General features: G+C 42.1%; 2 protein-coding genes across 3 annotated transcripts; one reads left to right on the top strand and one right to left on the bottom strand.

The window, feature by feature from the left end:
• Positions 1-105: 105 nt before the first annotated feature.
• TTI2 (TELO2 interacting protein 2) lies at positions 106-14,721 on the top strand. Of its 2 annotated transcripts, XM_008979301.5 has the most exons (8): positions 106-158; positions 412-1,157; positions 3,179-3,365; positions 5,453-5,545; positions 9,691-9,878; positions 10,052-10,195; positions 12,897-13,059; positions 14,511-14,721. In XM_008979301.5, exons 2-8 carry the CDS (start codon positions 511-513, stop codon positions 14,613-14,615), a joined length of 1,527 nt encoding a protein of 508 aa, XP_008977549.4. In that variant the 5' UTR covers positions 106-158; positions 412-510; the 3' UTR covers positions 14,616-14,721. The 2 variants fall into 2 exon arrangements, with proteins under 2 accessions (XP_008977549.4, XP_035126145.3); XM_035270254.3 differs by lacking the exon at positions 5,453-5,545.
• MAK16 (MAK16 homolog) lies at positions 12,224-25,463 on the bottom strand. Its single transcript, XM_002756938.7, has 10 exons — positions 25,373-25,463; positions 22,118-22,167; positions 21,916-22,025; positions 21,747-21,811; positions 21,094-21,245; positions 20,035-20,089; positions 17,788-17,862; positions 16,971-17,087; positions 16,430-16,495; positions 12,224-15,349 (listed from the first exon to the last, which is right to left on the bottom strand). Exons 1-10 carry the CDS (start codon positions 25,385-25,387, stop codon positions 15,152-15,154), a joined length of 903 nt encoding a protein of 300 aa, XP_002756984.1. The 5' UTR covers positions 25,388-25,463; the 3' UTR covers positions 12,224-15,151.
• Positions 25,464-25,467: the final 4 nt, after the last annotated feature.

The raw sequence follows: 25,467 nt of genomic DNA, 5'->3' as shown, positions 1-25,467 counted from the left end.
CATTTTTCCCGAGTCTGGATCTTAATAGCTTTACGACCGTACGTCGTGAAATGAGAAGGCGTTGCCGCAGTGCTGGCGGAAGCTAGCCTTGTGCTTTGCGGCAGCAATATGAGCTAGGTCCGGATCCTGTAGACGCTGGGGTGCACGAGCGGCTGCAGGTACCTGGTGTTGGTCGCGTTGGTGACATTGCTTAGAAGTTTATTTCTTTAAACTTTTAAGTTTTTTTTTCTTTTTAGTCTTCAGAAAGGCAATAGTAGTTTTTTAACGTCACTATTACAAGTATAATACTCTTTTAATCCCCGAGAATCCCTTTTCCCTTTCTTGCTTTCCTTCCTTTCTCTTTATTGTTATTACGGTCATACTCGCGCCTTCCTCCAAGACGTCTCTCCATTTTCTTTGATTTGATTTTAGTTCTCTTTGGGTGATCGCTTCGTCTCTCTTCAGCGGATCCCTCCCCGCCTCCATTCTTATCCTGTGGGAGAGACCAGCCTTCTGGTACTACAGTCAGGAATGGAGCTTGACAACGCTCAGGAAACCCCATCGCAGGAAGACTCTTCTTTGTGCGGGGAGATATCTCCTCCGGTCCTTGAACAGGCCTTCTCCAAAATTTTACACTGTCTTACCGGCCCGGAGGCACGACGAGGCAACGCAAGAGATGTAGCTCTTAAAGACCTCGGTGATTTAATAGAAGCCACCGAATGTGATAGGTTATTTGAGGGGAGTGGTGCCCAGCTCCGCGGAATGTTAGAGACACTGGGGCAGGTGGCAAAAGCCCTGGAGCAGTATGCAGCCCCACCCAAGGAAGAGGAAGGTGGAGGTGCTAGGCACTCGGAAGTGGCCGAGAAAGCAGCCACAGTTGGGTTACTGTTTCTTAAGCTATTGGGGAAAGCTGAGACTGCTAAGAATTCTCTGGTCGGCCCTGCATGGCAGACAGGCTTGCATCACTTGGCAGGACCCGTTTATATTTTTGCCGTCACACATAGCTTGGAGCAACCATGGACCACTCCGAGATCTCGGGAAGTTGCTAGGGAGGTCCTCACCTTACTGCTTCAAGTTACGGAATGCGGTTCTGTAGCAGGATTCCTACGTGGAGAAAAGGAAGATGAGAAAGGGAGACTTTCAGTGATATTAGGGCTTCTCAAACCCAACTTGAATAAGTGAGTACTCCTGTCCTTTGCCACCGACTTGAGCCTCACAGCTTTTTTATTTTTATTTATTTACTTATCTTTGAGACAGAGTTTCACTCTTGTTGTCCAGGGTGGAGTGCAATGTCTCGATCTTGGCCCACTGCAACCTCCGCCTCCTGGGTTCAAGCGATTCTCCTGCCTCAGCCTCCCGAGTACCTGGAGTTAGAGGACACCCGACACCACGCCTGGCTATTTTTTTGCATTTTTAATAGAGACAGGGTTTCACCATGTTGGCCAGGCTGGTCTCGAACTGCTGACCTCAAGTGATCCACCTGCCTCGGCCCCCCAAAGTACTGAGATTTCAGGCGTGAACCAAGGCGAAGCCTCGGCGAGCAAATCACTTGAGGTTGGGCGTTTCAGACCAGCCTGACCAACATGGAGAAACCTTGTCCCTACTAAAAAAAAATACAGAATTATCTGGATGTGGTGGTGCATGCCTGTAATCCCAGCTATTTGGGAGGCTGATGCAGGAGAATCAGTTGAACCTGAGAGGCAGAGGTTGCGGTAAGCCAGGATCACGCCATTGCACTCCAGCCTGGGCAACAAGAGTGAAACTCCATTTCAAGAAAAATAATTATTATTGTTACAAATTATGGCCAGGTGCGTGGCTCATACCTATAATCTCAGCATATAGGGAGGCCGAAGCAGGTGGATCACTTGAGGTCAGCAGTTTGAGACCAGCCTTGCCAACATAGTGAAACCCTGTCTACTAAAATTAGCCAGGCATGGTGGTGGATGCCTGTAATTCCAACTACTCCAGAGGCCGAGGCAGGAAAATCGCTTGAACCCGGGAGGCAGAGGTTGTGGTGGGCTGAGATCGGGCCACTGCACTCCCAGCCTGGGTGACAGAGCAAGACTGTCTCAAAAAAAAAAAAAAAAAAATTACAAATTACTAGAAATTGGATGGGAGATTTGGAGAGGATTTAAACTTATGGTTTGAATTTAGACTTGGGGATCTTGAGTCTCATCACTGATTACTAGATAAGGATGGCTATCAGCTAGAGAAGCTGTGTTTAGGATAAAAAGTAAAAAGCCTCTAGCTAAAGTTCTTTCAATGAGTTTCCACTTGCTACTTTGTTATCACTGGAGTGAGGAGAGAAAAAGTATCTGTAATTGTTATTTTACCAGTCTTGATCAGTTAAAAGGCTTGATTTTGAATTTTGTGCTTCATTTATTACTCTGGATAGGACCAGATTAGACAGCTCTCTGAATCTGTTATTTCTAATGTAAAGATAATAGACTTGGCCGGGTGTGGTGGCTAATACCTGTAATCCCAATACTTTGGGAGGCCAAGGCTGGCTGATCACTTGAAGCCCCGAGTTGGGGACTAGTCTGAGCAACATGGCAAAGCCCGGTCTGTACTACAAATACAAAAATGATTTGGGCTTGGTGATGCAGGTGTGTAATCTCAGCTACTCAGGAGGCTGAGGCAGGATAATTGGTTGAGCATGGGAGGCAGAGTTTGCAGTGATGGTGCCACTGCACCCCATCCAGCCTGGGCTGCAGAGCGAGACTATGTAAGAATAAATAAATAAAGATAATATACCTGTTACATAGTAATTACTTTGAAGATTAGTTAAGTCGTGTGTACACTCACTTGTTTATTAGCTATTAACAGGTGTTCAAGTATGAATTCATTCTTTTCCTTAGTGTAATAATACTAATACATTTCCTTTACTTCTCTCTCCCTTCTTAGTACACCTTCACCATCCATCACCATAAGTCCTTTATGTAGCTCTGGTTTAATTGGCTTCTTTTCATTGGATAGGCTTTAGATTCAAAGCCCTGGGTGATTAAGTATTTGGTGGAAGTTACGGAAGTTATTTTAATCCAAATCTTAAAATGTATGTTATAGAATCAAGAGTTATCTTATGTGCGATGTAGTTTTTTCAAAGACATGAAAATACTCTGTTTAGCTTGAAATCTTTTTTTTTTTTTTTTTTTGCTACTTATCACCATGTCACTTAATGTAGTTTCATGTCTCCACTTAGGGAATCCTGGAAGAATAACCCTGCCATCAAACATGTTTTCTCATGGACTCTGCAACAGGTCACTCGGCCCTGGCTGAGCCAATATCTGGAAAGGGTACTTCCCGCATCATTGCTCATCTCAGATGATTATCAGACTGAGAACAAAATCCTGGGTGTACACTGTCTCCATCACATTGTGCTTAATGTGGTAAGCAACCTCTGCCTTGCCATCCATATTGACAAGACTGAGTCATTCCTGGCTGTTCTTCATTCATTATATCACTATTATATTTTTGCTTATATCTTTTATTAACTGGCTTTCTGGTAATGCTAAGTCATTCTACTTTATTTATTTGTATTTTTTGCTTATATTTTTCCTCTGTTAACCTGGTAGAAGTTGTATCCCATAGGTAATGTAATAACTAAAAAAAAAAAAAAAATTACAGAAGAAACAGGAAGGCATGGGTCATTATCAACAGAATAGCCAGATCTTGAGAACTGGTTAACAATCGACTTTCTTTTTTCTTTTTTTGAGACATTATTGCTCTGTCGCCCAGGCTGGAGTGCAGTCTCGGCTCACTGCAACCTCTACGTCCTGAGTTCAAGTGATTCTCTTGCCTCAGCCTCCCTAGTAGCTGGGATTCCTCCCTTGTAGCTGGGACTCCCTCCCTAGTAGCACCACCATCCCTAGCTAATTTTTGTATTTTTAGTAGAGATAGGGTTTCATCATATTGGCCAGGTGTGTCTTGAACTCCTGACCTCAGGTGATCCGCCCATCTCGGCCTCCCAAAATACTGGGGTTACAGAGCTGAGCCATCATGCCCGGCCTACAGTTGACTTTCAAGGAGGAAAACAAAACAAAATCAGAAACTGAAAGGAACCATCTAAATGTGGAAGCTATTACTCAAAGGAAAATTTTTTTTTAAACCTTGTATTATGGAGCTTTTAAAATACACACAGAAGTAGAGAGAATGATATAATTAATCTCCGTGTACCTGTAGGGGAGTGCCAGAGATCACCTCCAACCCTGACCCCCCACCTTTTTATTTTTTTATTTTTGAGGCAGACTCTTGCTCTGTTGCCCAGGCTGGAGTACAGTGGTGCGATCTTAGCTCACTTCAACCTCTGCCTCCTGGGTTCAAATGATTCTTGTGCCTCAGCCTCTAGAGTAGCTGGGATTACAGCCACACACCACCATGCCCAGCTAAATTTTTTTTGTATTTTTTGTGGAGATGGGGTCTCACCATGTTGGCGAGGCTGGTCTCGAATTCTTGGCTTCAAGCAGTTCACCAGTCTGGGCCTCCCAAAGTGCTGGGATTGATTACAGGCGTGAGCCACCACATCTGGCCTCAGCCCCCTTTTTATCTCTTAGTGGGCTCTTTTCCTGGATCTAGAAACCAAATTGACAACAGGCAGATTAACAAGAGGAAACTATACACATTTTATTAGTTTTACATGTACGTGGGGATCTTCACAAGAGAGAGAAGTCTGAAGAAGTGGCCAAGGCAATATACTTTTTAGACAAAGAATGATACATTTTTCTTTTTTTTACTACCCCTTTCCTAGCCAGATTTTCCTTTTTTTTTTTTTTTTTTTTTTTTGAGGCAGGGTCTTGCTCTATTATCCAGGCTGGAGTGCAATGGCACAATCATAGCTCACTGCAGCCTCAACCTTCTGGGCGTAAGCGATCCTCCCACATCACCCTTTCAAGTAGCTTGGACTATAGACACGCACCACCAGGCCACATTAATTTTTAAATTTTTTTTTTTTTTAATTGGTAGAGACAGGGTCTTGCTCTGTTGCCCAGGCTGGTCTGAACTTGGCCTTAAGTGAGCCTCTCACCTTGGCCTTCCAAAGTGCTGGGATTACAGGTGTAAGTCACCATACTTGGCTCTGGGGTAGTCAGTAGGAAATATATGGTTGGGGGTAGGGGGTGATAAAGGCTAGGTGGAATATAAGGTTTCTTTGTTCAGTTTATTTACTTAGGTCCATTGTAGCCTTCCATTCCAAGTCTCTGGTGATAAGGGCTGTTTTCACCCTGGTATGGAAAGCATATTTGACTCAGAGGAATCTTTAATCACTTGCTGTGTGCAGAAAGAGACGGGTCAGCTCACCCTTTCTGAATCTACAGTTTCTGCAGTATTTTCAACTCGAAATAATCACTATACCAATCTGGCATATTTTGGGATGACATGTTCTTCACTTCTTCATACCCATAATCCAATTTCAAAGACAGTCAGCATTTGCCAATCTTGGGAAACTATTCTTTTAATTTGATAATTTGTCTGGTTGCAGCCAGCTGCTGATTTGCTCCAGTATAACAGAGCGCAGGTTTTATACCATGCCATTTTCAACCACCTGTACACACCAGAGCACCACCTCGTTCAGGTAATTATGATTTGTTCATAACTGTGTCTGGATTCTCTAACTTTGAGTAGAAGGTTGCATTGTGTGAGTAGGAGTAATTGAGAGACATTTTTCTGTCTTGGAAAGTGAGGATAATAACTAAAGCCTGTTGTCAAATTTTTTTTTTTTTTTTTTTCTGAGACGCGGTTTCGCTGTTGTTTACTCAGGCTGGAGTGCAATGGCGCAATCTCGGCTCACGGCAACCTCCACCTCCTGGGTTCAGGCAATTCTCCTGCCTCAGCCTCCTGAGTAGCTGGGATTATAGGCACGTGCCACCATGCCCAGCTAAGTTTTTGTATTTTTAGTAGAGACGGGGTTTCACCATGTTGACCAGGATGGTCTCGATCTCTTGACCTCGTGTCCACCCGCCTCGGCCTCCCAAAGTGCTGGGATTACAGGCGTGAACCACCGCGTCCGGCCGCGTGTTGTCAAATTAGAAATATCTCAGCACCAAGCAGGCATCCACATTCCTGAATCTCCACAGGTAAGCCAGTGTTTTTTCTTCATCTGAGTCAATCATATATTACTTTGGGCCAGGGGTGGTGGCTCACACTGTAATCCCAGAACTTTGGGAGGCTGAAGCTGGCAGATCACCTGAGGTCAGGAGTTTGAGACCAGCCTGACCAATATGGCAAAACCCCATCTCTACTAAAAATACAAAAAAATTAGCTGAGCATGATGGTGTGCACCTGTAGTCCCTGCTACGTGGGAGGCTGAGGCACGAGAATCATTTGAACCCTGGTGGCGGAGGTTGCAGTGAGCTGAGATCACATCACTGCACCCCAGCCCAGGTGACAGAGTGAGACTCAATCTCAATTTAAAAAAAAAAAAAAGTCTCATACTCCGGGGACAGCTTTATGTCTGAAAAGGTCTATTTTTATTAATTTAAGTGTTCTTCTGTTTTGCCTTACATTAGCACACACACTTGACACTCCTTGCATGTTAGACACTGGAATGTCATTTATTATTTCAGCCAACAGACATGGTCCCAAGAGTATGTGAATCACGTAGGTTTTTTTTTTGGCTTTTAAGAAAATCTTTGGGCCAGGCACGGTGACTCACACCTGTAATCCCAGCACTTTGGGAGGCCGAGGCTAGCAGATCACTAGGTCAGGAATTCGACACCAGCCTGGCCAACATGATGAAACCCCATTTCTATTAAAAATACAAAAAAATAGCTGGGCATGATGGCAGGCACCTGTCATCCCAGCTTCTTGAGAGACTGAGGCAGGAGAGTCATTTGAACCCAGAAGGTAGAGGTTGCAGTGAGCCGAGATTGTGCCATTGCACAATCCAGCCTGGGTGACAGGGTCAGATTCTGTCTCGAAAAAAAAAAAGAAAATCTTTGGAGAGACAGTTATATAAATATGAATATGTACTTAGATATTTACATATGTAAATTTGTAAGTACATATTCATATTTATATAACTGTCTCTCCAAAGATATATATATATAGTACAAAATAATAACTGCGTTAGAAGAGATTTGTATAAAGTGCAGTGGGTAGCTGGGCATGGTGACTCACGCCTGTAATCCCAGCATTTTGGAAGGCCAAGGTGGACGGATCACCTGAGGTTGGGAGTTCAAGACCAGCCTGACCAACATGGTGAAACACCATCTCTACTAAAAATACAAAATTAGCCGGGTGTGGTGGCACATGCCTGTAATCCCAGCTACTCAGGAGGCTGAGGCAGGAGAATAACTTGACCCTGGGAGGTGGAAGTTGCGGTGAGCCAGGATCACACCATTGCACTCCAGCCTGGGCAACAAGAGTTAAACTCTGTGGATAGTGCAGTGGTTATCAAGCAGTAGGTAACTAACCAGGTTTGGGGTGACTTTAGGAGGCTTTGGGAAGGAGGTAATATTTATCATTATGAAGGATGAGTAAGTAAAAGTTTCTCAGGAGGGGAAAAGAAACTCCAGAGAGAGGAGAAACAAATTGTGTAACATTAGAGGTGAAAGCAACCTTGTTTCTTTTTTATGCCTTACTTCTCTCCTTTTCCCCTCACTAGCCTGCAGCCTTTCTTTTTATTTTTTATTTTATTTATTTTTTTGAGATGGAGTCTCACTCTGTTGCCCAGGCCAGAGTATGATGGCACGATCTTGGCTCATTTCTACCTTCACCTCCCAGGTTCAAGGGATCCTCCTGCCTCAGCCAACTGAGTAGCTGGGATTACAGGCACGTGCCACCATGCCTGGCTAATTTTGGTATTTTTAGCAGATACGGGGTTTTGCCATGTTGCCCTGGCTGGTGTCAAACTCAGTGTTTGAGACCTCAAGTGTTCTGCTCACCTCAGCCTCCCAAAATGCTGGGATTACACGTGTGAGCCGCTGTGCCCAGCCTCTTTTTCTTTTTAAGCAGTATTTTAAATACTGGGTGTTAAGAATCCAGATAGTAACAGCCAGAGAGGGCGGGGTTCTTAAGGTGGTAGAGAAAAGAAATTTTAAAAATCTAAAACACCAAGAGAAAAACCAAAGGTCCCAGGAAAGTTAAAAGGGTGTACCTTAACCAAGCTTGTCCAACCTGCGGTCCGCATGCTTCCCAAGATGGTATTGACGCAGCAGCCCAACACAAATTTGTAAACTTTCTTAAAATGTTATAAGATTTTTTTTTTCTTTTTTTTTAAGCTCATCAGCTATCATTAGTGTAGTGTATTTTATGTGTGGCCCATGACAATTCTTCCAGTGTGGCCCAGGGAAGCCTAAAGATTAGAAACCCCTGGCTTAGACACTGCGACTTCAGCAGGTAGGGTCATCAAATTTGACCCAAATTTGGAACATTCTTAGATTCTGTTTAGGAGCAGTTTTATTAAAAGTATGTGTAAATATTGGCTGAGAGCATTGGCTCATACCTGTAATCCCAGCACTTTGGGAGGCGGAGGCGGATGGATCACTTGAGGCCAGGAGTTCGAGAGCAGCCTGGCCAATATGGTGAAACCCTGTCTCTACTAAAAAATAGAAAAGTTGGGTCAGGTGCGGCAGCTCATGCCTATAATCCCAGCACTTTGGGAGGCTGACTGAGTAAATCACAAAGTCAGGAGTTTGAGACCAGCCTGGCCAATGGTGAAACCCCATCTCTACTAAAAATACAAAAATAAGCTGGGTGTGGTGGCATGTGCCTATAATCCCAGCTACTCAGGAGGCTGAGGCAGGAGAATCACTTGAACCCGGGAGGCAGAAGTTGCAGTGAGCCGAGACTGCCATTGCACTCCAGCCTGGGCAACAAAGCAAGACTCTATCTCAAAAAAAAAAAATATGTGTGTGTGTGTGTGTGTGCGCACGCACACACACACACACACACAAAAGTTAGCCAGGCATGGCGGTGCATACCTGTAGTCCCAACTACTTAGGTGGCTAAGGCACAAAACTCACTTGAACCCAAGAAGTGGAGGTTGCAGTGAGCTGAGATTGCACCACTGTACTCCAGCCTGGGCAACAGAGTGAGACTCTGGCTCAAAAAAAAAAAAAAAATGTGTAAATATCATGTATCACTAAGTCACTTAGACTTAGTGACATAGTGATGATAGACTTAGATTCCTAAAGTGGGTTCAAGTCCCAGCTCTGCTATTTTTCCCATTTTACAAATTAGCAAAGAATGGTCCTGAGGAAAATGTATTGACTTGAGACTGTCAGATGGAGATTTTTTTTTTTTTTTGAGACAGAGTCTCACTCTGTCACTAAGCTGGAGTGCAGTGCCGTGATCTTGGCTCACTGCAACCTCCACCTCCCAAATTCAAGTGATTCTCCTGCCTGAGCCTCCCAAGTAGCTGGGACTACAGGGGAACGCCACCATGCCCAGCTAATTTTTCTAATTTTAGTAGCGATGGGGTTTCACCATGTTGGCCAGGATGGTCTTAATCTTTTGACCTCATGACCCGCTGGCCTGAGCCTCACAAAGTGCTGGGATTACAGGAATGAGCCACCATGCACTGCTAGATGGAAATTAAGAATGTAAAAAAGTTTGAAAATGTAAAGTAATAGGTATTTCATATATTATTACTAGTATCTTAGAATTCTATGGTATGGTCCCTAAGGTCAGTAGATTAATGAAGTTCTAGAAAAGTCAATGAGTATTATAAATGCAAATGGATGAACTATGCAGTGTCCTTCCATTCCTTCCTCCTAGGCTGTGCTCCTGTGCCTGCTGGATTTATTCCCCATCCTGGAGAAAACCGTGCACTGGAAAGGAGATGGAGCTCGACCCACCACCCATTGTGATGAGGTCCTGCAGCTGATCCTGACTCACATGGAGCCAGAGCACCGCCTTCTTTTACGCAGGACCTATGCAAGAAACCTGCCGGCTTTTGTGAAGAGGTGAGTCCATGGGTTTTTATTTGTTATTAATTTATAGAGACAGGATCTTGCTATGTTGCCTGAGCTGGTCACAAACTCCTGGCCTCAAGCAATCCTCCCACCTCAGCCTCCCAAAGTGCTGGGATTACAGGCATGAGCCACTGCACTGGTGTCATATTTTCTTTCATCTTTAGGTTGGGGATCCTAACTGTCCGGCACTTGAAGAGGCTGGAGAGAGTCATCATTGGTTATCTGGAGGTTTATGATGGACCTGAGGAGGAAGCCAGATTGAAGATATTGGAAACCCTAAAACTTCTCATGCAACATACTTGGCCCAGGTAATAGCAGCCTTAAGGTGCAAACCTCAGCTGATTTTCTCTTGAGGACTTACTTGGATGTACTTAATACATTTAGTACAAGGTATTAAATGTGTATCCTGTATTTGAATACCTCCTATTTTCAGACTTCTATAGGATTTTAAACTGAGAAAATGGCATTAGAAAGATAAAATGGACTATAGTTACTTGAGGTGCGCATATTTGACCCTTTTACCAAGTATCAGTTCCAGATTTTGACACTATTAAACCACTTCTCTTTGTAACTCTAGTATATCTTTAGAATGGTTTAGATTGGTTCTGCAGAATCCCTATCTAGTGATGCCCCACAGGGAATAAAAATTCTGTGGTCAAATAGGTTGGGAAACCATACAGGTTATACGCCTCTCTAGATTTAGAATGCATATTAGAAGATTAAAGGCCATTTAGAAGTATTGCAGTAAAGACATTTGCTTAACTTTGTTAATCCTAATGTTCTTTAAATCTAATTCAGAGTAGAGCACTTCATAGCACATCATTTAACATCTGCAGAGCAGTGATCAGAATACCAATCTAGAGGCTGGGTGTGGTGGTTCATGCCTGTAATCCCAGCACTTTGGGAGGCCAAGGTGGGTGGATCACCTGAGGTCAGGAGTTCAAGACCAGCCTGGCCAACATGGTGAAACCCTGTCTTTACCAAAAATACAAAAATTAGCTGGGGGTGGTGGTGCACACCTGTAGTCCCAGCTACTCAGGAGGCTGAAGCAGGAGAATCACTTGAACCTGAGAGGAGGAGGTTCCAGTGAGCTGAGATCGTGCCACTGCACTCTAGACCGGGTGATGGAGTGAGACTGTCTCAAAAAATTAAAATAAAAAAAAAAAAAATGTCTGGGCACAGTGGCTCACGCCTATAATGCCAGCACTTTGGGAGGCCGAGGCAGGTGGATCACAAGGTCAAGAGATCAAGACCATCCTGGTCAACAAGGTGAAACACTGTCTCTACTAAAAATACAAAAATTAGCTGGGCATGGTGGCACGCACCTGTAGTCCCAGCGACTCGGGAGGCTGAGGCAGGAGAATTGCTTGAACCCAGGAGGCGGAGGTTGCAGTGAGCCGAGATCGCGCCATTGCACTCCATAAAAAGAGTGAAACTCCGTCTCAAAAAAAATAAAAATAAATAAATAAATAAATAAAATGAAAATAAAAAGAATACTAATCTAGGATATACTTGCTTGGAAATCATTCGAAATCTGGCTTGAGGTAGGTGTCAGAAACTGGAACCCAAACTGTTGAGTCAGCAGAAGGATCTCTTGCATAGCTGAAAGCTGAGTTCAGCCAGAGAATCCAGTGCCCCAACAACATATACTGTCTATTTAGGACCATATTCTCTCACTTCCTTATAAATATGCAAGGAATCTAGAGTATTGTTCCCCTATGACAACCTTTCTCTTAGTCATATTGGTAACTAGACTGCTTTTATTTACTATCTTAGCCTACTGAATTATAAACTCCAGGATAATGGAAAACCACATCTATTATATTCTCCCAAAGTATGCTTAGTACATGGTATTAGGTATAAAAATATTTTAAGAATGGATGGACTGGAAGAGAATGAATCACTGGATGAATAAAATCGAATCAGATTGTCAGGCCTTTAAAGAGTAGAGACCAAGATTCCAAGAAGGGAGAGTGAATAAATGTAGGGAGTTAGAAAAGGAATGTGTTGTGTGTGTGTATGAGGGGGTGGAGCATGGGAAATGGAAAACAGAGCCAATTATAAGTTGAATAACAGATGGAGGTCTGAGAGGCACCCAAACCGTAGGAAAATGAGGAGTATTTTTTAGATAAAGAGATAAACCCAGGAGGCAGAGGTTGCGGTGAGCCGAGATCGTGCCATTGCACTCCAGCCTGGGTAACAAGCACGAAACTCCGTCTCAAAAAAAAAAAAAAAAAAAAAGAGGTTAAAAACTTTTTTCTCCCAGTCACACATCTTTCCATAAATATGTGTTGTGCATGTTTTCACATTACAAGTTAATTATTTTCCACCTTTCCTTAAGGTTTCTTACGGTTTTTTATTGCGATAAAAATACAAATTTTCTAATTTAAAGTGAACAGTTTAGTGGGATTAAGTACGATCACAATATTGTGCAGTCACTACCGTCATCCATTTCTGGAGCTTTACCAATGCAATGAAAACTTTTAGAAAGGTTAATAGTTACAAGTACGTAGGCTGGACTTCACTGATGGTGAGCTAGGATCTGAAATTAAATGACAGAAAATTCAAATTGACACTTAAGTCCCAGAAGCCAAGCTCATTCCCTCTCTTTAAATTCCAGACCTGAGATGGCATTAAAGTTAAAGCATTGAGGGCTCTCTCCATGCTTAGTTCACTTAATAGGTTGAAAAATACAAGTATAGGCCTTTGTTTAGGGGAGATCCCAGCTTCCCCTTTTCAGCCCATGAAGAAGCTGTTTGCTTACAGTAGAATCAAGCTATGTGTGTGTTTGTGTATCATATTTTCTCTTTCGATATGCTAACAGGAGACTTGAGGGTAAGAAATCTGGAGGCTGTCTTTGGTTCTGTTTTTAGGTCTTTTTTATTTAACTGTAACCTTAATTCCTTAATTTGTGAAATGAGGGCTTTCCACTTGACAGTCTTTGAAGTCGCTTCCAATTTTAATATCCTGATTTACAATATGAACATAGATTTTTTTTCTTAATTCCAGAGTTTCCTGCAGACTTGTGGTCTTATTGAAGGCTCTCTTAAAACTGATATGTGATGTAGCAAGGGATCCAAGCCTTACACCCCAGTGTGTTAAGAGCTCCCTGCTACAGGAGGCCACAGACTGCCTGATTCTCCTGGACTGCTGCTCTCAAGGACGGGTGAAGGTAAGACAGACTGAAACTTGGTTTCACTTGGGCCTCATTATCCTTATGTAATTCCTATGATTGATTATAATTTACTATGTGCCTGACCAAGTCTGAAAATGAACATGGAGGGTTTTAGGTCTCTGTATGAGCCCTCTAGCATTCAACACAGCTTGATCTTTTTTCTTACTGATGTTTTAAAGCTATTCAGAACCATTTAGAACTAAAGGCAGGAGGATCAGCACATGTCACCGGGGCTAAGGACAAGAGAGAATGGGCAAAAGAAAAGCATTATGATCAAATGTTTGTAAAATTTAAGTTCTGCTCTAGTCTTCTGAATTAAAAATAAGTATGCACGCCAGCCTGGTGACAAAGCGAGATTCCGTCTCAAAAAAAAAAAATACCAAAAAGTAGAAATAATGGGCCATTAGCTCCCAGGAATAACAACATCAATAGAGCATTTGAAATGTTTCCAGTTTTTTAGGGGAAACCATCTCTTAGGTAGATGTTTTCCAATATTCTTAATTTATCTACATGGAAATTCTTCCTTTGGTTTCATAATCCACAGAAGTTCATTTCTTAAAGCCATAGCATATAATTCATATGTATTTCTATGTATTTAGTAAACTATTGCTTTTTTTTTTTTGAGAGTCTTGCTGTGTCACCCAAGCTGGAATGCAGTGGCCCAATCTCAGCTCACTGCAACCTCTGCCTTCTGAGTTCAAGTGATTCTCCTGCCTCAGCCTCCTGAGTAGCTGGGAATACAGGCGCCCACCACCATGCCTGGCTAATTTTTGTATTTTTAGTAGTGATGGGGTTTCACCATGTTGGTCAGGCTGGTCTTGGAACTCCTGACCTGGTGATCTACCTGCCTCGGCCTCCCAAAGTGCTGAGATTACAGGTATGAGTCACTGCGCCCCACCACTATTACCTCATTTCTTACCTCTTTTAGAAATCTTTAGTTAAAAGATTGAAGGCAGCATGAAAAGAAATTCATGCCATACAGGCCTTTGTTTAGGGGCCTATATGGCATGAATTTAGAAATTCTCATTGGACAATCTACCCGGCAGGGGAAAAAAAATTCATATCTTAAAAATATGTAGAGATAGTATGAATTGTTATTTTACCAGTTTATTCAAATGATTTCATCTTAGCTCTTTAATCTTGGGTAGTTTTCAAGCCCTAGACCCAGCTGAATTTGCCTTGGCTGGAATTCTGCTGCTTCATGAGCCAGCAGGAGATTTGCAAGCACATTAACACAGTTTTTAAAGCAACACCTTTAATACATAAGAGCTATATAAATTTTAAAATTAAAAATTAAAAAACCTAATACCTACTCTGTTTAGTGACCTGTCCTCGAGTGTGATCCATTCTTTCCTCCTTTGAGTAGGATAACAAGAAAGAAGAATCAAGCAAAAGGGGAAAAAAGTAATTAAAAAAAAAATCAAGGCCTGTTTGGTTTCATGTTTCAGGGTCTCCTGGCCAAAATTCCCCAAAGCTGTGAAGACAGCAACGTGGTGAACTGTATCAGAAAAGTCCAGCAGATTTCTGAAGGCGCTCCCTATGATGGAACTTAAGACTTGCATTACTTTCCCAAGACAGAAGGACTCGTTCCATCCCAAATTGTATGAATGGAGTTATTTAAGAAAAAAGGTATTTTTACACTAAACTTTGTAAGTTAAAGCTGCTTTTTCCTTCTTTCCTTTTACCTCCACGGGAGTAGGGAAAGTAGAACAAGATAAAATTGAATTCCTTCCATTTCTAAATAAAGTTTGGGAGAAAAAAGGACACCAAGGAATTTAGCATTTAAAATTTAGAAATATTTACATCCATCATCTCATTCCAGATTCAAGAACTCATCTGTTAAATTTCTTGGGCACAAGCTGTTACTTCAACACATATGCTATAAAAACACTCTTGTTCACAACTTAGGGCTTTCTTCACTCACTCCAGATTTCTTGCCTCACTGATGTGGCATAAATAATAAAAACACAAATACTGTGTTTAATACAACACAAAAGAGCAAAAACTGGAGGTGTTTATATGTTTAAGATTAAAAAAGAAAAGAAGTAGTTCTGTATGTTCAGTCCTGGTATGAGTGTTTAAAGAGAAATCAAGTGGTTTTGGCCTTGGCCACAGGCTCTGTCTCCTGCTCATATTCTATTTCCACATAGGCTCGTTTTCTCCGCAGTGGTCCTTTCAAGGGCACTTTGCCTTTGTGTTTCGCACTAAGGGCCTTTTCTTCTTCCTCTTCACTGGAGGATTTACCATCCTGATCTTCATCACTGCTGGCATCCAGTTTATCCATATCCTAATATGGGGAGAGAAAAGATAAAGGAGGGAAAACACTAGATTTCTCCCAACTACCTCCATTGTCCCCTCAATTTAGAACAGACTAGGGAATTGATATGCCTGTGCCTGTATTCAGAAACCTTCCGTATTTTTTTTTTCTTTTTTGAAGACTTGCTCTGTTGCCCAAGCAGGAGTGCAGTGGCATAGTCATGACTCACTGAAGCCTCCAACTTCTGTAGTCAAGCAATCCTCCTACCTCAGCTTCCTGAGTAGCTGGGACTACAGGCAACTGCCACCACCCCCAGCTGATTTTTAATTTTTTCATTCTTTTTTGAGACGGAGTCTTGCTCTGGGGCCCAGGCTGGAGTGCAGTGGTGAGATTCAACTCACTGCAACCTCTGCCTCCTGGGTCAAGTGATTCTTTTGCTTTAGCCTCCCAAGTAGCTGGGATGACAGGCATGTGCTGCCATGCCTGGCTAATTTTTGTATTTTTAGTAGAGACAGGGTTTTGCCATGTTGGCCAGGCTGGTCTTGAACTCCTGACCTTAGGTAATCTGCCTGCCTTGGCCTCCCAAAGTGCTAGGATTACAGGCATGAGCCACTGCACCTGGCCATGATTTTTAAAAATGTTTTAGGCTGGGCACAGTGGCTCACGCCTGTAATCCCAGCACTTTGGGAAGCCGAGGTGGGCGGATCATGAGGTCAAGAGATCGAGACCATCCTGGCCAACATGGTGAAACCCTGTCTCTACTAAAAATACAAAAATTAGCCGGGTGTGGTGGCACATACCTGTGGTCCCAGCTACTTGAGAGGCTGAGGCGGAAGAATCGCTTGAACTCAGGAGATGGGGAGGTTGGAGTGAGCCGAGATTGCACCACTGTATGCCAGCCTGGCAACAGAGCAAGACTCCATCTCAAAAAAAGAGATGAGGTCTCACTATGTTGCCCAGGCTGGTCTCGAACTCCTGAGCTCAAGTGATTGAGCCTCCCAAAGTGCTGGGATTATAGGTGTGAGCCCCTGTGCGTGGCCACCTCCCTGTTCTTCTTCTTCTTCTTTTTGCTGCAGGGCAAAGGATAATCTTTTTACTCACAAAGCTTACCTCAAAATCACTTATGTCACTCTCATCTACCTCATCATCTTCAACAAATTCTCTTTTCCCCACATCCTATAAATAAAACATAACTGAATGAAGATTCAGATTAGACATCTAAATAAGTACAAAATAACATATTCAGAACCAGAGTCTATTCACTAGGCAACCAAAATTTAATTCTTCTGAAGTTTAATGCTTCTGAATTTTAAAAATTTTAGGGCTATTGGGTAATTCTTATTCTTGATTTAAAATTATTAGCAGTAAAACATTCTCATTATGGTTAAAACCTAGATACAGACAGGAAAGGGTTTATAATTTGTCATCTTGCAGGAACAATTTTAGAAAGCCAATAAATTAGGACTAAAAACTGTTAATGGTTTGTTGGTTAGCCTGAAGAGCAGCGCAACCAGTGCTAAACTAAAGTTAATCTTATGACAGAAAAGAGAAGACAAATTATTTTTGATTAGCTGACTAAAGATGATACTGTTTCTCTCAGTTATATACAAATAGTATCTAATAGGTTTGGCAAAACAAAAACAAGACTTACTTCCTCATCTTCATCTTCATCATCTTTTTCCTCAGCATCTGAAGAGTCACTCTCTGCCTCCTGTTGTTCCAGGGCCTTGTCAAAGGCATGAATGGGGAAGTTGTAGATGTCTCCATACTAAAGAACATAAACACAGACTGGCTTTAATTACATTTGGATGTGACACTTGAAGTTCCACGGTCTGTGAGCATATTATTTTTTTCCCCAGTGATTAAATCAGAATACTTAATTTGATGAGTAATATTTTTAAGTGTAGAGCCACCAGTGTCTTAAAAAAGCATGTTTTGAACATTTAAATCATCAGTAGTTAGTATCAAATAGGTAACTTCTATGGAGGATGGGACCACATCCATTAAAATGTAATAGTCTATAAAACCCATGCATTGGGACAAATGTAATTTTGCTGACAAGGATGAATAATAAGGAAACAGCATAGTTTAGTCACGTTGTCTGTTTAAACAATAGTAATTTTTAAAAAGAGAATGAAACCTTAAAAGACTAGGATAATTATGGAGGAGAAGGAAAACCCCGTGGCTTTTACACAGAAATCTGGAGTTGCTGCCTTGGGGAATAGAGTTAGAATAATGGCAAAAAGGGAAAGGTCTCTTACAGTGAATGGAGTATCAAGGGTAACCAAAGCATTTTATGTGCTTACATTAATTAACTAAAATAAGCCAGGCCGATTTGGATTTATTTTATTTCAGGGATAAAATTCAAGCAGAGATCTTTATATCATGTTAAAAAACATTTCCCAATATGTCTTAGCATCATATTACCACTTAAAATATAAGTACCCCAAAGCTACTGGCTCTCTCACCGTATCTTGTTTCAGTCTCTCCAGTAATTCCTTCTCAATGGCATTGTCTAGTTGAGCAGCTATTAATGCCTTTTCCTGTAAGAGGGAAAGAGCAAATCCATTTAATTCATCAGTGCTGGTTATTCATTTTATAAAAATGGAAGAAACTACCAAGTTTTTTTAATAAGAAACACAATGTAATCATTTCCCCTCCTTGCTATTACTGGCTTTTGCCTTTCCAGCCAGATACATTTCTTCTTTCTCTTGCAGACTTTCTTGGGAATGCTTCCATTTTGAAATTCCTATAGTTTTGTAAACAACATTCTAAATTCTAACAAAGCCTTTGACAGATACAAAACATGTAGGACTATATACCTCTAAGTGTCTCATAAAAAATCTAGCAGCTCTGGAGCCAGACTTTGTAAAAGCTGAGAAAAGGGAACAGAAATCTTCATTTGTTTACATTTTGTAAAATCATCCTAGATTCTATGTGATAGAATAGGTAAAAAGTTAAGTGCTCTCTCATTGGAGATGATATAATGGTGATGTTCCATGTTGTTCTCTAGAGTGGAGTGCTTATGCCTCGAGGATGATCTGCTAAAGTGTAAGAAGAAAATATTCAAAAGTTCCATGTATCTCTTTTTCCTTAAAAAATTAAATGTCATGGGCCAGGTGTGTTGGCTGACACCTGTAATCCTAGCACTTTGGGAGGCCAAGGTGGGTGGATCAACTGAGGTCAGGAGTTCGAGACCAACCTGGCCAACATGGTAAAACCCCATCTCTACTAAAAATACAAAAGTTAGCCGGGCATGGTGGTGTGTGCCTGTAATCCCAGCTACCCGAGAGGCTTAGGCAGGAGAATCAGTGGAACCCGGGAAGCGGAGGCTGCAGTGAGCCGAGACTACACCACTGTACTCCAGCCTGGGTAACAGAGTGAGACTCCATCTCAAAAATAAATAAACAAACATCATTACAACTGACATTGGTGCCTTGACTGTCTATTAATAGTTGTGTGTCAGATACAGTGAGCAAGATATCTCAAGGAAGGAATACTGCACAAAGCACTTGCAAGTGGTAGTCTCACTCCTTTATTTAGATGATTAACTGTTTATGTTTGCTTAGTTAAGTGGATTCATAGATGACACTGAATATTCTGCCAAAGATAGGGAGTAGTCATAAAGGTATGCTAGTTATCTAATGGGTTAGTACTTTAAAAAGTTGTGGAACCAGACCCACGTGATGGCTCATGCCTGTAATCCCAGCACTTTGAGAGGCTGAAGTGGGTAGATCACCTGAGGTCTGGAGATCGAGACCAGCCTGTCCAATGGGGTGAAACCTCATCTCTACTAAAAATACAAAAAATTAGCCAGGTGTGGTGGCACATGCCTGTAATCCCAGTTATTCAGGAGGCTGAGGCACAAGAATTGCTTGAACCCAGGAGGTGGAGGTTGCAGTAAGCCAAGATCGCTCCACTACACTCCAGCCTGGGTAACAGAGTGAGAGTTATAGAACCTAAAGATAATCGTGCATTTTCACAAAAAGAAAAATGTTCCAAACTTGCTATCTTTTTCTTTTTCCTTTTCTTTTTTTTTTTTGAGACAGTGTTTCGCTCTTGTTACCCAGGCTGGAGTGCAATGGTGCGATCTTGGCTCACCGCAACCTCCGCCTCCTGGGTTCAGGCAATTCTCCTGCCTCAGCCTCCTGAGTAGCTGGGATTACAGGCACGCGCCACCATGCCCAGCTAATTTTTTGTATCTTTAGTAGAGACGGGGTTTCACCATGTTGACCAGGATGGTCTCGATATGTTGACCTCGTGATCCACCCGTCTCGGCCTCCCAAAGTGCTGGGATTACAGGCTTGAGCCACCACGCCCAGCCACTTTTCTAAGATAACAAATGGTTGTCAGTAGTATATAACCCAGTAGAAGTTTTAAAAAAATAAACACACTTAATCTGTTTCTCCCAGACTAAGGCAACCTTTTAATAGTTTGAGGAAAAAAACTGTATTTTGAAAGAAAAACTTATTCTGTGCACATTTTGAAAAGAAAGGGGATAATTAGATATGGCACTGCTGAAAACATGTCTCCTATAAAAATCACAATCACACACTGTAAAAACGTGGAAAAGAATACTGTAATCCATTTAAAATTCTTGCAAATCTACATTTTTCAGAGGGCCTGAACAGTTTACATAAGTGATGGTGACTGAATCTATAAGAGCCCGCCAGAAAGAAAATGTAGAAGGTATGAATATCACAACAATAAGTTACCTCTCTTCTTTTCTCCCTACGTTCCACCTTCTTACTCAAAGGAACCAGTTTCCTCCTAAGGGAAAAAAAATATATCAGAAAATCCAAGTTCATGTGCTATGTATTCATTTTTAGAGATAAGAAAAAGGACTAGAATTGGTTCTGTAGGGCTCAGCTTAATACATCAAGATGTACTATTTAAATGCTTCTAGACATTTAATTCCATAAAAAGTTACATATTTTTACATATATTTTAATCTGGCTATTTTTGTTTAGGCATTCTGGGATTCTCAGGGAATCTGCCATGCTAAAATTAAGACTTCAGTGAACTGAGAAAAAAGAATTTTCTGTTTAAGTCTGACATCATCTTTAGCATTCTCTGTTGATCACAATCAAAAAGCATTAGGGCCTAACAGTCTTAGAGAAGGTACTCTGTTAATTCTGGAGATTTCATATCACTTTTTAACATTAGTTTTCAGTGAATCCAGAGTAAAGTTCTTACATTCCTGTATATTCACATTTCTTAGCTCATTTTCAAATCTCTAATGTTAAGATTCCCTCAGGGAGTTATAGAGAACATTTTCTGAAGGCCAGGCATGGTGGTTTATGTCTGTAATCCCAGCATTTTGGGAGGCTGAGGCAGGCGGATCACTTGAGATGGTGAAACTCCGTCTCTACGAAAAGTACGAAAAAAAAATTAGCCCAGTGTGGTGATGCAGGCCTGTAATCACAGCTACTTGGGAGGCTGAGGTGGAGGTTGCAGTGAGCTGAGTGAGATAGCGCCACTGTACATTTCAGCCTGGGCCACAGAGCGAGACTGTCTCAAAAGGACTTTCTTTTCTTTCTGAATTTTCTGAAAGATGTTCAGACAAGAAGGGTGATAATCAAGTTGTATTCCATTTTAAAAGTCCCGTCATATCAAAGGGCACACCTTTAGTTTAAGCTAAAGTTTCTTCTTAGTACATCATAACATACTCCACAAAGTTGAATAGAAAGTCCCGAAGTTTTACAATTTCTCAACTTCAAAACAAGCTCCATGAAAAGACAGATTTAAAAATAATGAATGATCTAAATACTTACTGTCGCTTTAGTGTAAGTTTTCTAATTCGAATTAGGTATTGGGTGATCTTGGTGAATCTCTGCTTACATTTGTGTCGAATGAAACGGGGCCAGTAAATCAGATTTTCATCTATTTGCTCCAGTGCTTTCTCATAGTTTTTACTAAGCCGGACCTACCAAACAGAAAAAGGAAGTTTGAAGGGCAAGTGTACATGAATCATTAGGTTTTCACTGTCAGTGACACCTATGGCCTAATGAGGATGGCCTCAAAAGTTCAGATATGGTTGGCCAGGCACGGTGGCTCAAGCCTGTAATCCCAGCACTTTGGGAGGCCGAGGCGGGTGGATCACGAGGTCAAAAGATCGAGACCATCCTGGTCAACATGGTGAAACCCCGTCTCTACTAAAAATACAAAAAATTAGCTGGGCATGGTGGCGCGTGCCTGTAATCCCAGCTACTCAGGAGGCTGAGGCAGGAGAATTGCCTGAACCCAGGAGGAGGAGGTTGTAGTGAGCCGAGATCACGCCATTGCACTCCAGCCTGGGTAACAAGAGTGAAACTCCGTCTCAAAAAAAAAAAAGTTCAGATATGGTTAAGGAAGAGGGCATCACAATCAAGCATGTGGCTGTCATGCTCTTGATGAGTGGTCACTATAGTTTTGTCGTAAGGCTTACCCGTTCCCAGAGACGCCGAGGAAAAGCTGCTCGTTCTATAACCTTCATATACAAGTAGCACTGTCCTGAGGATAAAGTAAAATAGCTTTAATGTTATTTACAGAGACTAAAGAACATCCCTGTAAAAGCTGTGGAGCAGTTCGTCTAGCAGTTAAAACCGGGGAGTTACCTTTCTCTTCTTTAATAGTTGCATACTGGCTATTTGCCAGGGGACAAGATGACCGATTACAGAGTCCAGTCAGGCTGTATTCATTTCTGCAGAAGCTCTGAGTCTTGGTTCTAGAATGGGAGAAAAGAAACAAAGATTACAAAATGGGCTACCAAGAAGGCAAGTGAAGGAATCTTTGACCAAGCTGTAAATTCAGACTCACCTTATTTTGAAGGAACAAAATTGCTTGTTTCCTAATGTATCCCAGATAACCTGCAAGACACAGTAAAAACCCATTTAAATTGCTCTGCCCCAAGAAATGCCATATTAATTCAAGAAGGCAATGCCCAAGGACAGGAAATGAGAGGAAGAAAGGTTTTGTAAAATAGCCTAACTTGTTTACTTTTTAAAATACAAATAGCAGATTCTTATAGATAAGTGAAATACAGATCAGCAATAATCATAACTCCATTACCCAGAGATAAAATTTCATAACTATCGTGTAAATATTTTTCCAGATTTTTTTTGGACATCCTCTGTGAGATCACGAGATCACATTATATATATTTCATAATTTCCTTTTTTACTTATGTTCATTATCCATTACTAAAGGCTTCATGGGCTGGGTGTGGTGGCTCATGCCTGTAATCCCAGCACTTTAGGAGGCCAAGCTGGCAGATCACTGGAGGTCGGGAGTTCGAGACCAGCCTGGCCAAATGGTGAAATCCCATCTCTACTAAGAATACAAAATTTAGGTGGGCATGGTGGCAGGTGCCTATAATCCCAGCTAAGGCAGGACAATCACTTGAACCCATGAGGCAGAGGCTGTGGTGAGCAGATATCACACCACTGCACTCCTGCCTGGGCAAGAGTAAGACTCTGTCTCAAAAAAAAAAAAAAAGGCTTCATAGTATTAGATTTTTGGATATACGTACCATAATTTTATCTCATTGAGGGCAAAGAAAATTATCTACTGCTATCCTCCTGTAACTAATGTGCTCTTTTTTCATTCAGCATTATAGATTTAATTTATGTGAGGCACTGACATCTCCAAGTCCTGACACACAGTAGCCACTCAAGTGTTTGCTGAATGAAAGTATACTTTTTAAAGAGTTTTATCTATCTAGTTAGGGGAAAAGATGTGTAAACAAAGTATCACAAAATAGCAGTAGGTCTAAAGGCCACACAGCATGCCTAAGAGTATGACAGCCTTTGAGTGTGCGGCCTTGAGGAACTGGGGGGAAAAAAGCTTTACCACTATTAAAGGAAAAATATGAAGAGGGCCAAAGAATAAAACACACTTTGAGAATTTTATAGGTGTGTCCAGTGGGGGATGGTAAGAAACAGGTAAGAAGAATGAGGGAACTCATTTAGGCTTGTGGCTTTAAGTACCATCTCTAAATGATGACTCCGAAATTGTTATTTCCTGGTGAGACTTTCTCTCTGAGCACCAGATTTGTATAAGGCATCTCTACTTCAATATCTAAGAGGCGCCAGGTGCAGTGGCTCATGCCTGTAATCCCAGCACTTTGGGAGACCAGGCAGATCACAAGGTCAAAGGTTCGAGACCAGCCTGACCAACATGGTGAAACCCTGTCTCTACTAAAAATACAAAAATTAGCTGAGCGTGGTGGCATGACCCTATAGTCCCAGCTACTTGGGAGGCTGAGGCAGGAGAATTGTTTGAACCCAGGAGGCGGAGGTTGCAGCAAGCTGAGATGGTACCAGTGTACTCCAGCCTGGGTGACAGAGTGACACTCCATCTCAAAAATAAATAAATAAACATCGAAAAGGCAGCATAAGTATTAACATATCCACATGGAGTTCTCAATTCCACATCCCTCATAAGAACAGTCTTCCTTAGAGTTCCCCCACTTCAATAAATAAAATCACCATTAAACTATATATTTATATCCTAAATGCATTTCTTCCTTTTCTTCTTCACTTAATCCATCACCAAAGTCTTGTCAGTTACACTGACATAACAGGTCTCAAATTCATCAATTTCTTTTCATCTCCACCATTAAATTACTACCTTAGGTGAAGCTATTTTCGTTTTTAAAAATTTTTATTTAGCGACAGGGTCTCTCTGTCGCCCAGACTGGAGTGCAGTGGCGCCAACATAGCTCATGGCAGCCTCCGACTCTTGGGCTCAAGTAATCCCCCCCGCCTCTGCCTTCCAAGTAACTGGGACCTCAGGCAAGCACCAGTGTACTCCAGCCTGGGTGACAGAGTAACACTCCATCTCAAAAATAAATAAATAAATATAGAAAAGGCAGCATAAGTATTAACATATCCAAATTCCGGCTAAATTTTTATTTTTTGTAGAGATGGAGTCTCACTTTGTTTCCTAAACTGGAATCCAACTCTGGGCCGCAGGCGATCCTCCAGCCTCAGCCCTCCAAATGATTGGGATTACAGGCGTGACCCACCCTATCTGGCTCGAAGCAAACTTTGTCATACCCTAGTCTCCTTGCTTTCATTCTTTCTCTCCAAAAATCCTTCACGCAGCAACTAGACAACTTTTCACATAGATCATTAAAAGGCCTAAAAACACTTCCTACAAGACTCCGCATGACCTCGCCCTGGCAAGCATATCTAATTTCATTACCTCTCTTACACTGTCACTTTGATGACCCTTATATTCATTCTTTCATATCTTCAGCTCTTTGTATTTTACTGTTCCTTTGCCCGGATTGCTTTTTCCTCAGCTCAGTAACTGGCTTATTCACACCTTTTAGATCTCAACTCAAATATCTCTGTTCAGGGAAACCGTCTATCTAATCTTCTATGAGTACCGCTATCTGAAGTGGTCTTCATCATCCCTGGACTTTCCTTCATAGTACGATTATACAGTGTAATTGTTCATTTATTTGTTCACTTGTTTACTGTGTCTCCCCAAACCAGTGCTCCAGGAGAGTTGGGGTGTTTTTTCTGGTTTGTTAACCAAATCCTCAGTAATAACCACAATGCCTGGCACATTGTAAGCACTTAAATATTTCTCCAACAAAAAACTCAACGAATGAATCTCGGATGCTTCCAAAATTATGATTTTAGCAAATGTAAAGAAAAGCCTAACAGGAAACGCAGATGAAAGAGTAACGCGCACATGGATGAGAAGGACGCTTAAACTTGGAGTCAACTTCGCCAAATCCCCTACCGCCCCGCGCCCCACGTCCGGAGCTGACAGCTGACAACATGGCACGATGTCCTGCATTGCTAGGCACGAAAGACCGGACACATCGACTCCACGGGCTGAGGTGACTGCGTCCCATGCTCACAACCCGGACGGGGCAGCGGGCAGGAGACCCCCGCTGGACACGCGTGAGAACCCACGTTGGAAAATCGGGGTTCCAGAAGCCTAGCCTCCGGAGCGGCACAAGGCAGCAGGCCAGTTGAGTACGCATTTTCTAAGCGTCCTAAAGTGGGCAAAATTCCCTGCGCAAACCCCGGGTCAGAACAACGGGAGGAGTCTCACATCATCCGACTGCATGATGCCGGCGGATCAGCGTGCAGCGTCCAGCCGGATCGCGGGCGCAGACATGCTTCTTCCGGGAAACCACTTCCGGAACG

Source organism: Callithrix jacchus, chromosome 13 (assembly GCF_049354715.1).
Source record: "Callithrix jacchus isolate 240 chromosome 13, calJac240_pri, whole genome shotgun sequence".
Classification (NCBI taxonomy): Eukaryota; Metazoa; Chordata; class Mammalia; order Primates; family Cebidae; genus Callithrix; species Callithrix jacchus.
Note: the sequence above shows the minus strand (reverse complement) of the source record. Positions and strands in the feature narration are given on the sequence as shown.